Here is a 13461-nt window from a genome sequence, read left to right on the forward strand (position 1 = left end):
ACTCACCGTTGATGGTGAGGTGGACCCAGCTGCCGTTGTGGAAGGTGTCATACTGCTGGTCCAGCATGAGCACTTTGCACTCGTACCAGCCCTGGTCCTCAGAGCGAACTTGTTCCAGCCGCAGAGATGCCTTATCATGAAGACTGGCCCGGCCTGGGGGAATAGAGCAGACAAAAGCCCCACAGGCCATCAGGTAAGGCCAGCAGCTCCCCGTCCCCTGCCCCAGCTAAAGACAGGGGACTCATCATAATCTTCATACCATTCCCTACGGCAGGGCTCCAGAGTAACAGCTGGCACCCACCTCCAGCAGCAGGTGGCAAAGGAAAGGGCACAGCACCTTGGCCACAGAGCCACTCTCCCGCCCCAGCTGGCCCTGCCCCAGCCTGCAAGGCAACTCAATGCACTTGGCATTGAGAGCAGCCTCAGTTCCCTAGAATACTCTCATTCTTTTGGAGGTCTCCTGAGAGAACAGTAAGGCATGATGGATACAGAGCTGAGAAGAGATGAAAGAGAGAATGAAAAAGTGCCAACAGAAGAGGATGGGTGGGGGATCTCCAGCGCACCCGGGAGCACCTCCATTCAGGCTGAGCAATATCCCTATCCCAGCAGCATTCCCAGGACTACTAGCTCACCCAGCTTCCTTCTCTAGGGCAGAGGGAAGGCAGGCTGGGGACCAGGATGCTAGGGTCCCCTCCCAGTCCTGCTGTCAGTGCCAGAGAGACTATGTATCCTACCAAAGCCCAGTGACCCCAGGAGATGAGGGCAGCAGGGCCCAGAAGCCTGAGAACAAGGAATGGGTTGGCCATCAGAGCAAACATCCTGGAGGCACCCTTCCTCAGCTCTAATCCCCTGCCCCAGCAGGATGCCATCTGTGTCTCACATGTGGCAATGAGGAGGCCAGAGGTGCAGAAGCCTCTTCCATGACGCCAGCAGGGTGGAGCAGCCCTCGAGGTCGGCCCACCTCACCCGCTCTTAGCTCACCCCTCACCCCAGCCAATATCACCACACCTCTGCTCTCCTCCTCGTCCTGACGCTGGCAATCTGCCTAAAACCTAGACTCTCAAAGCCAACCCTGGCCAAAAAGAGAGCATGAGACATAGGCACAGGGGCGAAAGAGGGACAGAGACGGAAGCATTCTGAGAAAGGCAGGGCAGACCTCAGAAGCCACCAGCAAAGATGAAAGTGAAGGCAGTGCCCTGCCTGCTTCCTCCCTTCCTTTCAACCCCAACAACCCTCGCTCAATGACACGCACACGCACGCACACACACACCCACGCCCTCCTCTCCCGCGGGCTGGGGGGCAGGCAGCGGCAGTGAGTCACGAGGCCTTTGCTGGCAGGAGTAACTGCCAAGCAGGACACAGACGGGGCCAGGAGAAGGAGAGGACAGCATGACAAGGAGGCAGACACCAGGCACCTGCAAACGGTGGGAGGCCAAAGATTCATCCATACACTCGGGACGGGAAGGCGCCCCGACTTCAGAGCCAAGAGGAAAGGGGTGGGTGCGGCCAAGCAGGGAAAGCCGTGCTGGCCCAGGGCTGCCTGACTCAGTCTGCTGTCCTCTCCATCCCACTCTCCCACCCAGGCCTCTCCAGCTTCCCCTGTGGCTCCCAGCCCTCTCCACACCCCAGGCGGTGCTGTTCAGAAGGCTTTACCCTGCATCACCTCCACAGGTCTCTCCTCCCACCGCTTAATTAGAACCAACAGAGGACAAAGGATGGGAGGAACCAGGCAGAGAGTGGGAAACAGAGATAAAGAGTGGTCAGGACAAGGCAGGGGCCAGAGGGGAACCACAGAGGAGCCGACTCCAGCCGGGGAAGGTGCGGGAAACCGGGTGCCCAGACCTTACCTGCATACTCAGGGTCCACGTGCGGGGGGTAGTAGCCAAACTTGATGAAGATAGGGATGGGGACCCCGAACTTGAACCACTCTACGACATAGGGTGGGGGCTGTCCCGTCACTGGGTGGATCACGTCGCATCGTAGGACCACGCTCTCCCCAGCTCTTGCCGTCACAAACTCGGGCTCCTCTCGCAGGCCGTGGGCGCCTGATGGGGACAGCCAGGTTGGACACAGAAAGGAGGTGACAAAGAGATCCTGCCCCAGCAGCCCCATGCCCGTGTCACAGGGTCACCCCGCCCCCCACCAGCTGCCCTCCATGGGCCACCGTACCCTCCCAGGAGGGTCCCAGGCGCACCCTCCATCCTTCTCACCCTCGCTGCTCATACCTCCCTCTGTCCTGGGGCCCCCAAGCATCCACAACTTGGGGGAAAGGAAGGGAGAGGAAAAGAGAGGGAAGCCATTCTCTTCAGCCCTATACGCCAGCTCTTCCCTCCCCAGTCTCAAAGAGCCGCAGGCGTCATCCGGCCCCAGCCCCTGCTGGCATCCTGCGCCAAGAATTACAAGGAGTCCAGGACATGGAGGTGAGGGGCCCGGCCCCCTCTGGAGGCCCACGGCACTGCCCAGTTGTGGCCACTCGTGCACAGGGAACATTCTTTCTGCTCCAGGACGCCTGCCACTACAGCCTGGTGGGAAATGACAGAGCCAGCCTTCCTCCTCCACCCCACCCCCAGCTCAGCCCAATGTGCACGGCACAAAACAAGGGTACTCCATGCAGGAGCAGGGAAATCCCTAACAAGCTCAGCCGAGGCTGCTCGTGGCAACACCAGAGGGAAACCCCGCAGGCTGAGCCGGCCTCTCCAGCCCCTCCTCCCAGCACAGTTCTGCCAGCCCTGCCGCAGAGGGGGGAGTGGGAGGGGCCCAAGCCCCAGACATCACCATTAGGAGAGCAGGATGCTGGCGACAGAGGAGGGAGATCCCAGGGCTGTCCCCACGTTGGGCAGAGGAAAACGAAATCAGACGGTGGGATAGGGAACACCCACCCTGGCTGGCAGCAGAGAGGGTGAGCAAGGCAGCAGGCGGGAGGACCACCCCTGCCTCCATCCCACCGCAAGCTAGAGGATGCCGCAGAGAGGAAGAGCCACGCACCCCAAGCGCCGCAGCACCACTCCTGGGCCCAAAGAAGGCATGCAGCCCTCCTCCCACGCCAGGCTCCACTGCCAGGCAGGGCCAGGGAGGCCACAAGGTCACCTTGTCCAGTAACGTCCCAGGGAAAAGGATAGCTGAGGGGAAGCTTCACCCCCTTCATTCCCTGGTACTACCCCCTACTGCCAGTTGACCACAGCTTTCCCCAGCCCCAGACCCTTCTGGTCGCAGGCCGGGCACCCGACTCTCCAGGGCAGCACCTAGGACAGCAGCTGCAGTACCGAAGCGGCAGCTTAAAGACAGAGAGCCAGCTGGGGACTCCCGCAGGGGAGGATGCCCAGAGGAGGGCAGCACCAGCCCCTGCCATCCCCATTCCGGTGCCTCGGTCTGACTCTCTCTGCATCTCGGACCCCTGTGTGCACCTCGCTGTCTCTTATCCCTTCATGTCTGTGTCTGGCCACCTCTCTGTGTCTGTGCACGCACGCATGCTGGGCTCCTCTGTGTTTGTTCTCTCTCTCTCTCTCTCTCTCTCTCGAATCTCTGGATCTCTGTTTGTCTGTCTTACTGGCTCCTCTGTGTGTCTGTCTGTCTGTCTCTCTCTAGCTCCTTCTCTGGATCTCTTTGTCTGTCTGCCTTGCCGGCTCCTCTGTGTGTCTGGCTCTGTCTGTCTGTCCGTCTGTCTGCCTATCTGTCCTGCGGGCTCCATCTCTGCGTGTGTCTATCTGTCCATCTCTCTCTGGCTCCTGCTCCTTCTCCATGTCTTTCTGTGTCTCCCTCTGTCTCTTTCTCTCTAGCTCTTGCTCTGTGTGGGTGACTGTGTCTACCTGCCTATCTCTCTCCCTGTTTCGGTCTACCAGCATGTGTGCGTGTGTGTGTGTGTGTGTGTGTGTCTGTGTGTGTTTCGGTTGGCTCATGCAAGGGGAGGGGTTCTGCCTGCTTCTCTGTATGCAAGGGCTCCATCTCTGCATGTATGTACTTCTGTGTCTGTGGCTCTCCGTGTCTGTCTGTATGTCATCTCTGTGTGTCTTGTTCTCCCCCTCCCCCTCCCCTGCAAGTTGCGGAAGAGGGAGGAGGCAAGCCCTTCCAGAAGCTGATTGGCTCCCGGTGACATCACTGTTTTCTAGAGAAAAAGCTAAGATCACAGAGTATTTTTGGAGCAGAGCAGAGCATTGCACTCACCTGCCTGAGGCCCCAGCATGTTTCCCAATTCCCCCACCCCCAACCTTGCTTCAGGCTAAGTTTGCAACCCAGCCCCTCAGGGAAAGCAGGGAGAGTGCCCAGCTGCAGCCTCGCCTCCCCCACAGCCCCAGGGGCCCTCAGCAGGAGAGCCTGCCTCCCAGCAGCCAGGATCACAAAGGCGGATGCTGGACCAAGAGGAATGGGTGAATAATGGGTGCCATGAGTTTGCAGAGAAGCTGTGTGTGTGTGTGTGTGTGTGTCTACAGCACACACCTGTGAGGAGATAAGAAACTACAGGAGCCTAGGGGAAGAGGAGGGAGTTATTCCCAGGTGTCAGGTTACCTGGAGGAGGGCAGAGTGGGCAACAGAAGGTGGTTCCTTCCCAGGGCTTTGGCCCTACGGCCCAGGCAGGAGGAACAGAGGCCTAGGGGGATAGCAGGCACCTCCAACAGTGGAGTTTGCTCTGGTGAGCTGGCTTCCAGGTGGAGGGCTCTAGCGGGCAACACCAGGAGGTGGGTTGGCTTTGACGTGGGTTCCCGCTGTGAGGCTGCTCATTTGCACCGAGCCAGCCTCATTTTCACTGCACAGCAACGAGGCAGGCTCTTCAAATCTTCCCCAGCGCTGGGATTCCACCCCAGCCCCAGCCAGCCCCTGGGCTAAGCGCTGAGCACCCAACCCAAGGCCTACCTCCAAGGCAGGCCGTCCCCTCCCAGCATCTCTTCCCAAAGACCCTTTCAACCAGGGAGAGGCAGCTGCAGAGAGGACACATCCCAAAGAGGATAAGCAAGACAAAATGAGAGGGAGCTTCCCCAGAATAAAGCAGTGGTGTGGGCGCCCATGTCCTGGCCTCCACCCTCGCTCCAAGCCCTCTTGCTTTTCTGGATCCTAGAATATTTATTGGTTTTCTGTCATCTCCTTCACACACACATGCGCACGCACACACACACGCACGGCATGTTCTCTCACTCCATCACCCACAAGCACTTCTCCCTAAGCCTGATCATTTCTGAGCCAAAGTATGTCTAATAACACACTCTCTCCAGAAAAGCTCAATGTGAAAAAAAGTAATCAGGCTGGCAGTAAAGAGGGAAGATGGAGGATAGATAGAGAAACCCAAATACAAGGGGAAACCAAACCCACATCCAGGAGTGAAAGAGGTGCAAAGTGGAGAGCAAAGAGAGCAGAGGAGGGGCCAGGTGTGGAGCCCAGCCCTGGGAGGGTGAGTTCAGGCCAGCTGGACACAGACACAGACTGTCAGAACACCCCAGAGCCTGGGTGGGGGCAGATGGAGACTGGAAGGGGGAGGGGCTGGTTCCTGAAGGGAGTGGGGAGGAAGGGGAGGAAAAGGAGGAAGAGAGGAAGGGGAGGGTGGAGTGTACTGAGCCCCTCTCCATCACAGCAGCCCAGAGGGGCCAGGCTCCCCCCTCAAAGGGGGAAAACCGGCATTGTCAGGAGTGGGCACAGGGAAAGGCACCCATGCGGTACCATAGGTCTCACTCTCTTTAGAGAAGGCCAGAAATAGCGGTGCCCAGAACCTAGTAAATCTGTATCTTGGGGGTGTGTCCAGCTCCCTTTGGAGCAGTTATGGCGGGGAAGAGAAAGTAGGAGGGCAAGGAAAGATAAGGCAGCCCCCAGAGGTCTGGCTGACCTTTTGGGAAGCCCACAGGGTACAAATCTTCTGCTCTCTGGGCCAGGTGGTACCCAGTAGATGGCTGAGTCCAGGGCTGCCGTTGGACCCCTGTGCAGAACCATGAGGCATCCAGGGCCTGGCACAGCCCGTGTCTAGCACTCACAACCTGGAGCTCCTCCGCCAGGGAAGGGCTGGGGAAGGAGGGTACCTGAAAGCAGGACTGCTCTAAATACGGAGGAAGGTGTGCAGGGCAAGGTGTGAGGAGCAGGGCCGGGCAAGCATCAGCTGGCATGCAAGCCTCGCGTGCTGTGAATGCCTGCTGCACACTAGGCTCTGTGCTGGGAACGCAGGGAATCTCAGTCCCTGCCCACAATGGCCTCCTGACACACGCACCGCTGTCTCCCATTGAAAAATGAGCAAACGGGGAGTTGCACCGCTCACCCAAAGTTACTCGGTTCCAGCTGTGCCCGATGCATGGATGGTGTCCCTATCCTTCTCAGAAAGCAGATGGGGCAGAGGTCATCCTGGCCCAACCCAGGCGCCGGGATCAAGGCCTTTCACCCACCGTCCCCTCACTTTTCCCTTTCTTAGGGCCTGAGCCAGAGGTCGGCAACTCCAACCCCACACTTGGGACAGGTTTTGCCAGCCCAGACCCTGAAGCCTAGGACCATAGGGTGGGCCTGTCTCAGAAGGCGGCCGGGTGGGCTCTGACCAGCTCTGAGGAGCCTGGCCTTCTGCCTGAGACTCTGAGACCCCTAGCTGGGTCTGGCTGGTGGCTGGGGAAGCGGGGAACGGAGTGAGCACCAGCATCCGTTGCTCATTAGTACAAGTCCTTATTGCAGCCTCCTCCTCCTCCTCCTCCTCCTCTGGGCACCAGACTTCCAAACCACAGGCCTGTTGTCTAATAATACCAGCGACAGCCACCGCCACCTCCATCTGCCAGCCTAAAAATAATCCCTGCTGAGTCCAAAAAAGGCACAGCCCCCAATAGTCCCCCAACCCCTCCTCCCTGACAAGCCAGGAGGCTCCAGGAGATTCCAGGAAGCCGGCAGACCCGGGGCTCTCACGAAGTGGGAGGCACACGCCCAGAGGAAGGCAGGAGGAAGGCGGGACCCAAAGCACAGCGAACACCCAGAAAGGACGAGGCGGCGGGGGAGAGACCTGGCCCAAAACGCCGACGGTGTCCTGTTCTCCCTGCAGGAAGGCAGGCGGGTACGGGTTGTTCTGGACAGCCTTCTGCCTGCGGGAAGGCCCCCACACCCAACCCGACAGCACCTCAGAGCATATCCACCCTTCAGTGATCTCGCCTTCATGCCCTCACAGCCCTCCCGGCCCCCATGCGCCACCAAACCTCTCAGGTTCGGAAGCCAGGGGTCAGGGAGCCCCAGCCGCTCCTTAAGGAGAGAGAGGCACTGGGGAGGTGCAAGCTCAGCAGGCTCCTTCCTTCTGCGGGGGCCGCTCCGGCCCTGAGCCTTCTCGGCTGGGCTCCCCCAGCAGCTGTGAGGCCGGGATGCTATTAGCAACCTTAATTTGCTCTCGGCTAGATTGTATTTCCAAGAGTCCTTTCCCCAGGAGCCACTGGCAGGAAGGAAGTCAGTAATTCAATCTCTGCTCCACTCCTTTAATGGCTCCTCAGCAGAGGCAAAGCCACACCCCCACTGCCCCTCTCCCACCTGGGCAGAGGCCTGCCCGGCACTCACAGGGCCCAGATGCACGCGCCCCTGCAGCCGGCAGGCCGCCTGGCCAACTGAGGGCACCGTGGGCTCGGCCCCCAGGAGGCTGGGCTCCGTGGTAAGATGCCAGATAGAGGCAGTAAGTCCGTGGGAAGCCGAAGTCCCATGTTTACTCCCCGGGCAACATCAACATTCCTACTCCAAAGCCAGAAAATGAAGACAGTGACTCACCTCGTACAGTCTGTGCCTGTGTGCAAGTCACAGGCCCCCGCTCCATCTCGGGGGCACACACGACCAGGAGGGAGGCAAGGGGCCACAGGGGACAGAAAGCCAGGCTGAGCGGGACCTTCTCAGAAAGGACAGTCAGGCCGGCTGAGACTCCTCCCTGCTCTGGCGCACTCGGACTCTTTCTCCAGAGCCCTCTTGGAGGCCCCATCTCCTGCTTATTCACGCAAGAGAGAACAGAAAAGCAGGAAGATTCCCAAGAAAAATAGGTCAGCTGCCTCCAGCAGACTGGGCTCACACCCATGGGCAGCGCCTTTTGGGGAATGGGCATAAGCTGCCTATCCAACCCCAGAGTCCTCTGGAGTGAGCAACTGAGACACAGCCACACCCTCAGGGAGACAGAGAGGCCCTGGGTTGGGGCCTGCCACTCTGGTAACCTCTGTGCTGCCTAGACTGCAGCACCAAGGGCACCGTGGCATAGTGGGAGGGGATATGAAGGCAACAAGTTGGCTCCAAGGGTCTCTCTGCTCTCAGGGCTGCAGCACGGAGAGGAGTGGCCCCCACCTCGTGTCTGCACACTAACTTCCCCACCCTGCCACTCCACGCACGTGCACACAAACACACAGGCACTCAAGCACTTGTGGGCATGCACACATACAGGTTTCACATGTATGCGCACACAGGCATACATGCATGTGTGTGCACACGTATGGGCACATGTGCACACACATACAGGTGTTCACACATATGTAATGCACATACATGCCAGCATGCATACACACAGGGGCACATATATGCACACATGCAGGGGCACACACATATGTACACATATAGGAACATGTGTGTATGTGCACACATGTGCACATGTATGTATGTGCACACATGTGCACATGTATGCATGTGCACACACACACACTTCTGGACAGCTAGAAGCTCTCAGCAGTTGCAGCTCTTTGACCATTCAGATCCACTCTTCACACAAGCTGCTTCACCTCTTCTAGGAAGCAGGTGGAAGGGGACCGCTCCCTAAGTACTCTGCACCCCAACCTGAGAAGGCCACAGGATGTGGAGAAGAGAGCTACCTTAAATCTCAGGCCCAGCCCTCTTTGGAGCTTATCTCCCACCCCCACATCTTGAAGCACCCAGCAGGGCTGAGGAAGAGAGGGCCACGGAAGAAGACACAGCCAGCACCCTGGCTGGGGAGAAGGCAAAGGTACAGGAGGTTGGAGTGAGGGCCAGAGTGATGCTGGGGCTCAGAATCTTCCAGCGAGGCAGCCTCTGCTCCTCTGTAACCAGATCCCAGCCTTCTGTCTCAGAGCCATAAACACGAAACCACTCAAGGTCTATCTAGGACCCTGCAACTCCAGGACCAGCACATGCAGGGTCACAGGCCTGGGGCCGAAAGCTGATTTCCCACTGCCCCTCAGCCAAGCCCTTCTCACATCCCCGTCTCCCCAGCTTCCCACAGGGCACAGGCTGTCAGACACACTCCTGTCCCCAGCGTGTGTGTGCTGAGGATACACACACACATCCATCCAGCCACTGACCACTTCCTGAGTGAAGTCCTTCTCAGCCGATAGGCTCACCACGGGGTCTTGATAGCAACCTCTGAGTCCAAACCTCCACCCTCCCTTCTTCATTACCAAAAGGAAGGATAGGTCAAGGCCAGGTAGAAAGTAGAGGGCAAGGGCCCAACTACCAGCAGGATCTGAGTCAGAACCTCACTGTATTTGGGGACACTGTAGTCAGGGATAATGTAACCACAGAATCTGTGGCAGACAGGAGGCAGCCGTGGGAGTAAAGTCTGGGACTTTCCTCCCCTATCCAAGGTCCACAATCAGCTAAGCACGGCCCAGGGTCCTCCCACAGAGTAGGAACTCCCCCGGGCTGGCTCAGCAGCCGTCTGAGATACTGAGTCCACACCAATCACTGTCTTCCAGGTTCTGGATACCACTCCAGCCCCTCTCTTCTCCACACTTCCCCAACCTGTCCACTGACCTTAATCACCTCCCAGGCACACACACTCAAAGTCAAAAGGAGGAGCCCATTCCAACCTCTGTCCCGCACCCGAGGGCTGATGGAGTCGGGTCCCAACACAACATCATCCCTTTCCCCCTCTGCCAGAGCAGCCCCTGCTATGGCCAGATCCTAAGGGTGGCATCTCAAAGTCCCTCCTGCTGAGGGACTACCCCAGAAGTCACCTCTGCCAGTCAGGGAACAGCTGAGCTCTCACAAGGAGACTCAGCGGCATGTGAACACTGGCTGGTGCTGCTCACACAAGCGGGCGTCCACCCGCTCTCTCCAGAGGCTGTGTGCTGCAAGCCCTCACTTCCCGGGCTGTGTCCTTCCATAAACCTCTGGCCACCAACAACACTCCAGCTTTGGAGACCTTGCAAAGGACTTCCGAGCAGCTTTGAGGCCCGCACACCCTGCACACGTGTCCCTGGGATGCCAGGGACAAGAGGTTCTGCCCAGACAAGGTCAGCCCAGAAAGGGGTCTTACTTCCTGACACAGGCAGCCTTCTGAACTTCCCCGAAACACATTCTCAGCTCCTAGTGCCCTGAATGGCCCAAGGGAAAGAAATTGAGGAGGATCCTGGAATCCCAGGGACACTGAGAAAATAATGTTAATGTTTACTGAGCATGTACTATATAACAGGTAGTTGTTTTGTTTCCTTATAACACTCATGTCCACCTAAAAACCCTAAAAGTACATGCTATTAGCACATTTTCTATTGAGGCAAGTGACATTTAGAGAGGTTGAGAATTTGTCCAAGGTCACAGGGTCGGCAGGTGACACAGCCAGAATTTGAATTCCAGTCATATGGCTCTAGACCTAGGTCCTTAACTACCACACACAGAGCAATTGAGGCTAAAAAAGACCCCAAGACCAGTAAGGTCACCCTCTGCTTCCAGACAGGGGTACATGTCCAGCCATTCCAGACAGAAGGACCCCTCTGCACCCTGAAAGAGGGCATAACCTTCATGCCAGGCAGCCTTCAATTTTGGGAAGCCCTTCCTTCTATCTTGCGATTCTGTGTGTTGCTGCAGTATAAACTCACATTCCTTTATTCTGGGCTTAAACTTGCAAAGAAGTCCATTGCCCACCCTGACTTAGGTTCGGAGGCTATTTCAGAGCCTTCCTTCAGCGTCTCTTTTCTATTCAAAGATCCCAGCTCATCCTTTTGTGCTTTCAGGGACAGTCCCATAGCAGGAACATACCAAAAACGGGAGGGGAGGAGGATGCGGGCATTGGAAGACGGCAAGGAAATGGGGGAGAGGATGAGGCTACAGGCAGACTGTCAAGCGCAGCCCGATCCACCTCACATCCACCCCCCCGTTCCGTAAGCTTCCGCCATCACCCTTGCCTCAGTGTTCCCACCTGACAAATGAAGAGTTTTAAAACCGTCCGGACCAACATGTCAGTTAACAAAATCACCCTTCCCTTCGCCCTCTGCTCGTTCTGTTTTCAGACACCACCACCCCCCCCCTCAGAGGCAGAGGCGACATATTCATTCCATTCCGGAAAGTTTCTTGAAGCACACCCCCCTGCACAGACGAGTGACGAGGGGACCCCGTGAGAGGCGCCTGCAGCCCACCCGGTGCCCCATGCCGCTGGGAGAGGGTTCTCTGTCGGCGAGTCCTGCCTGCTGACTCCCACCCACAGCGGGTTCTCTCCCGCCGCCATCTCCTCCGGCTTGGTGAACTTGCCCGCAGCCGGGTCGTGTCTGCGCGCTGACAGCCCTGAGCTCACAGTCCTGGCACCCTCCAGGCTCCGCTCCCACTTCCATACAAGGGCCGAGAGCCGGGGGTGCCACCCAGAGGCTTGTAGGTCGCTCTGCCCATCTCCAAAGCAAAAGCCCGCGCGCTCACGCACGCATCACCCAACTCGGTGGCTCCCCGCTTGCGTCTCCCCCAGCTCAGACCCAGGAAAGCGGAAAGAGAAAATCCCCCCTCCGCTCGGATTCACAGCGTGGGGACCCCCCTTCCCCGCCCCTCCCCTCCCCCGCCGCCGCCCCCAGCCAGCTCTGCCTCGCAGCCTGGGGAGGGCGGCGTGGGGCCCGCGCGGCTGCGGCGCGCTCCCGGGGAACTTTTGCCTGGCCGGGGCCCAGGTGCGGCTGAGAGGCGCGGGGGCCGGCGGGGTCCAGCCAAAAGCGGACACACCTCGAAGCTGGCCTCATCAATCCTCCTCTCACCGGGCGCCCCTGCTAGGGGGCTCCGACCTCCAGCTGCCAAGATGTGTGGGCAGGAGGGGCGCGAGCGGAGCGATGGACGCCCGCAGGGCCGCGCGAACCCGGGGCCTTAGACGCGGGTGCCGCGAGTCCCAGGGATCCTCCGGGTCGCGCCTCCCTGCAGGCGCTCCTCGCGGCGCGGGGCTCAAGCGTGCTGCAGCCTGCCCGGAGACCGCAAACTCCCGCAGCCAGAGTTTCCCGCAGCTCTGGGAGGCGGCCGCCGGGCAGGAGGCGACGGGCTAGGCGCGCCGGTGTGCACCGTGGGGCCCGTGGTAGGCGAAGTCGACCTAGGTTCCACTGCGTCCTTTCCCCGAGTGCCCGGCAGCCCGTGGGCTCTGGCCCCTTCCCGCCCGCCCCTCCAGCCCACGGCCCCCAGGCCCTCCCCGGCAATGCTCCCGGGCGCGCCTGGCCCGCGTCGGAGCCCAAGCCTCGCCCGCGGGAAGGCGCGCTGGGGAGCTGGGGAACCGGGGGGCCGGGGAACCGGGGGGCCGAGGAACCGGGAAACCGAGGGGTCGGGCGCGAGGGGCCGAGGGCGCCGGGAGGGGCAGGGGAGGGACGCCGCACTTCAACTCACCTTGAGCCGCAAGCCCTCGGGTGCCGATCACACTTGCTATGAAAGTGGCCACATACCAAATCATAGTACTACCGCGCCAGCCCGGAGCCTCATCCTATCGCAAAGTGCTCCCGCGCCCGCACGCGCCTCGCGCCCGAGCGCCCGCCTCGCGCCCGCCTCGCGCCGCCTACGCCCCGCGCCGGTGCTCCTGCAGCCCGGGTGGCCAGCTCTCCATCCCTCCTAGGCTCCGCTCGGCTCGGCGCGCGCCTCCCCGGCCCCGGCGCAGCGGCACCTGCACTACTCGCCCGGGCGGAGCGCAGCCAGGTCCACGGTGAAGCCTAGCCGGGCCGGGCCTCCGGAACCGCCCCCGCCGCCCGCCTATTGGGCGCCGCCCGCAAGCCAGGGGTCCGATTGGCTCAGCCTTCCGCCCGTCGCGGCGCGAAGGAGGCGAGCCCATTTCAAGGTGCGTTGAAGTGTGGCGAGCACAGAGCCGCAGAATCATGCGCATTGCCGGGGAGAAGGCGGTATAGCGTCTCTGCCCGCTTCTCTCTCGGCTCACACTGCGTGGCAAGTTTCTGGTGAAGGAAATGGTAGCTTCTAACGGGACCCTGGCGGGTCTCAATTACCCCGGACAGGTCTGAGGGAAGTGCAGCCCCCGCCCACTCATGGAACCCAACATCCGGTTTCCATCCGGCAAAAAGCAGTTCCCGAGAGGACCATGCTGGTTCTATGATGGGGAAACCCAGGAGCCGGCGGCCCGGGAGAGCCGGGGAACGTCCTTCGCCGGAGATCTTTTCAAAGAGGTCACGCGCCGCCTCCCCACCCCCTCTCCCTCCGCACCCAGACACGTCCCCAGAGCAGCGCACCACCCCCTCCAAACGTGATGCAGACCGGGGGATGACTAAAATGACCTCTCAAAGTCGCTAAGATTTAGAGTGAGTCATTGGCTCAGCTGCGAAGTGCCACAGACCCCTCAGGAACACTCGT

General features: G+C 59.8%; 1 protein-coding gene across 9 annotated transcripts in view; it reads right to left on the bottom strand.

Annotated features, from left to right (window-relative positions):
* IGSF9B (immunoglobulin superfamily member 9B) overlaps nt 1-13175 on the bottom strand; it is a 60357-nt gene extending 47182 nt beyond the window's left edge. For 4 of the 9 annotated variants that reach the window (XR_008669902.2, XR_010129226.1, XM_055356427.2 and 1 more), the window contains exons 1-3: nt 7696-11644; nt 1848-2045; nt 7-153 (exon numbers count right to left, since the gene is read on the bottom strand). Coding sequence is in view for 7 of the 9 variants with exons in the window: in XM_055356427.2 (XP_055212402.2) it covers nt 7-153; nt 1848-2045; nt 7696-8020 (670 nt within the window). In the remaining 2 variants the exon portion in view is untranslated. Of the gene's footprint in view, nt 1-6; nt 154-1847; nt 2046-7695; nt 11645-12495 lie in introns of those variants that run through there. The other 5 variants (XM_019037158.4, XM_031016042.3, XM_063693686.1 and 2 more) reach the window with 3 other exon arrangements.
* Between the last annotated feature and the right edge of the window lie 286 nt (nt 13176-13461).

Source organism: Gorilla gorilla, chromosome 9 (assembly GCF_029281585.2).
Source record: "Gorilla gorilla gorilla isolate KB3781 chromosome 9, NHGRI_mGorGor1-v2.1_pri, whole genome shotgun sequence".
NCBI lineage: Eukaryota > Metazoa > Chordata > Mammalia > Primates > Hominidae > Gorilla > Gorilla gorilla.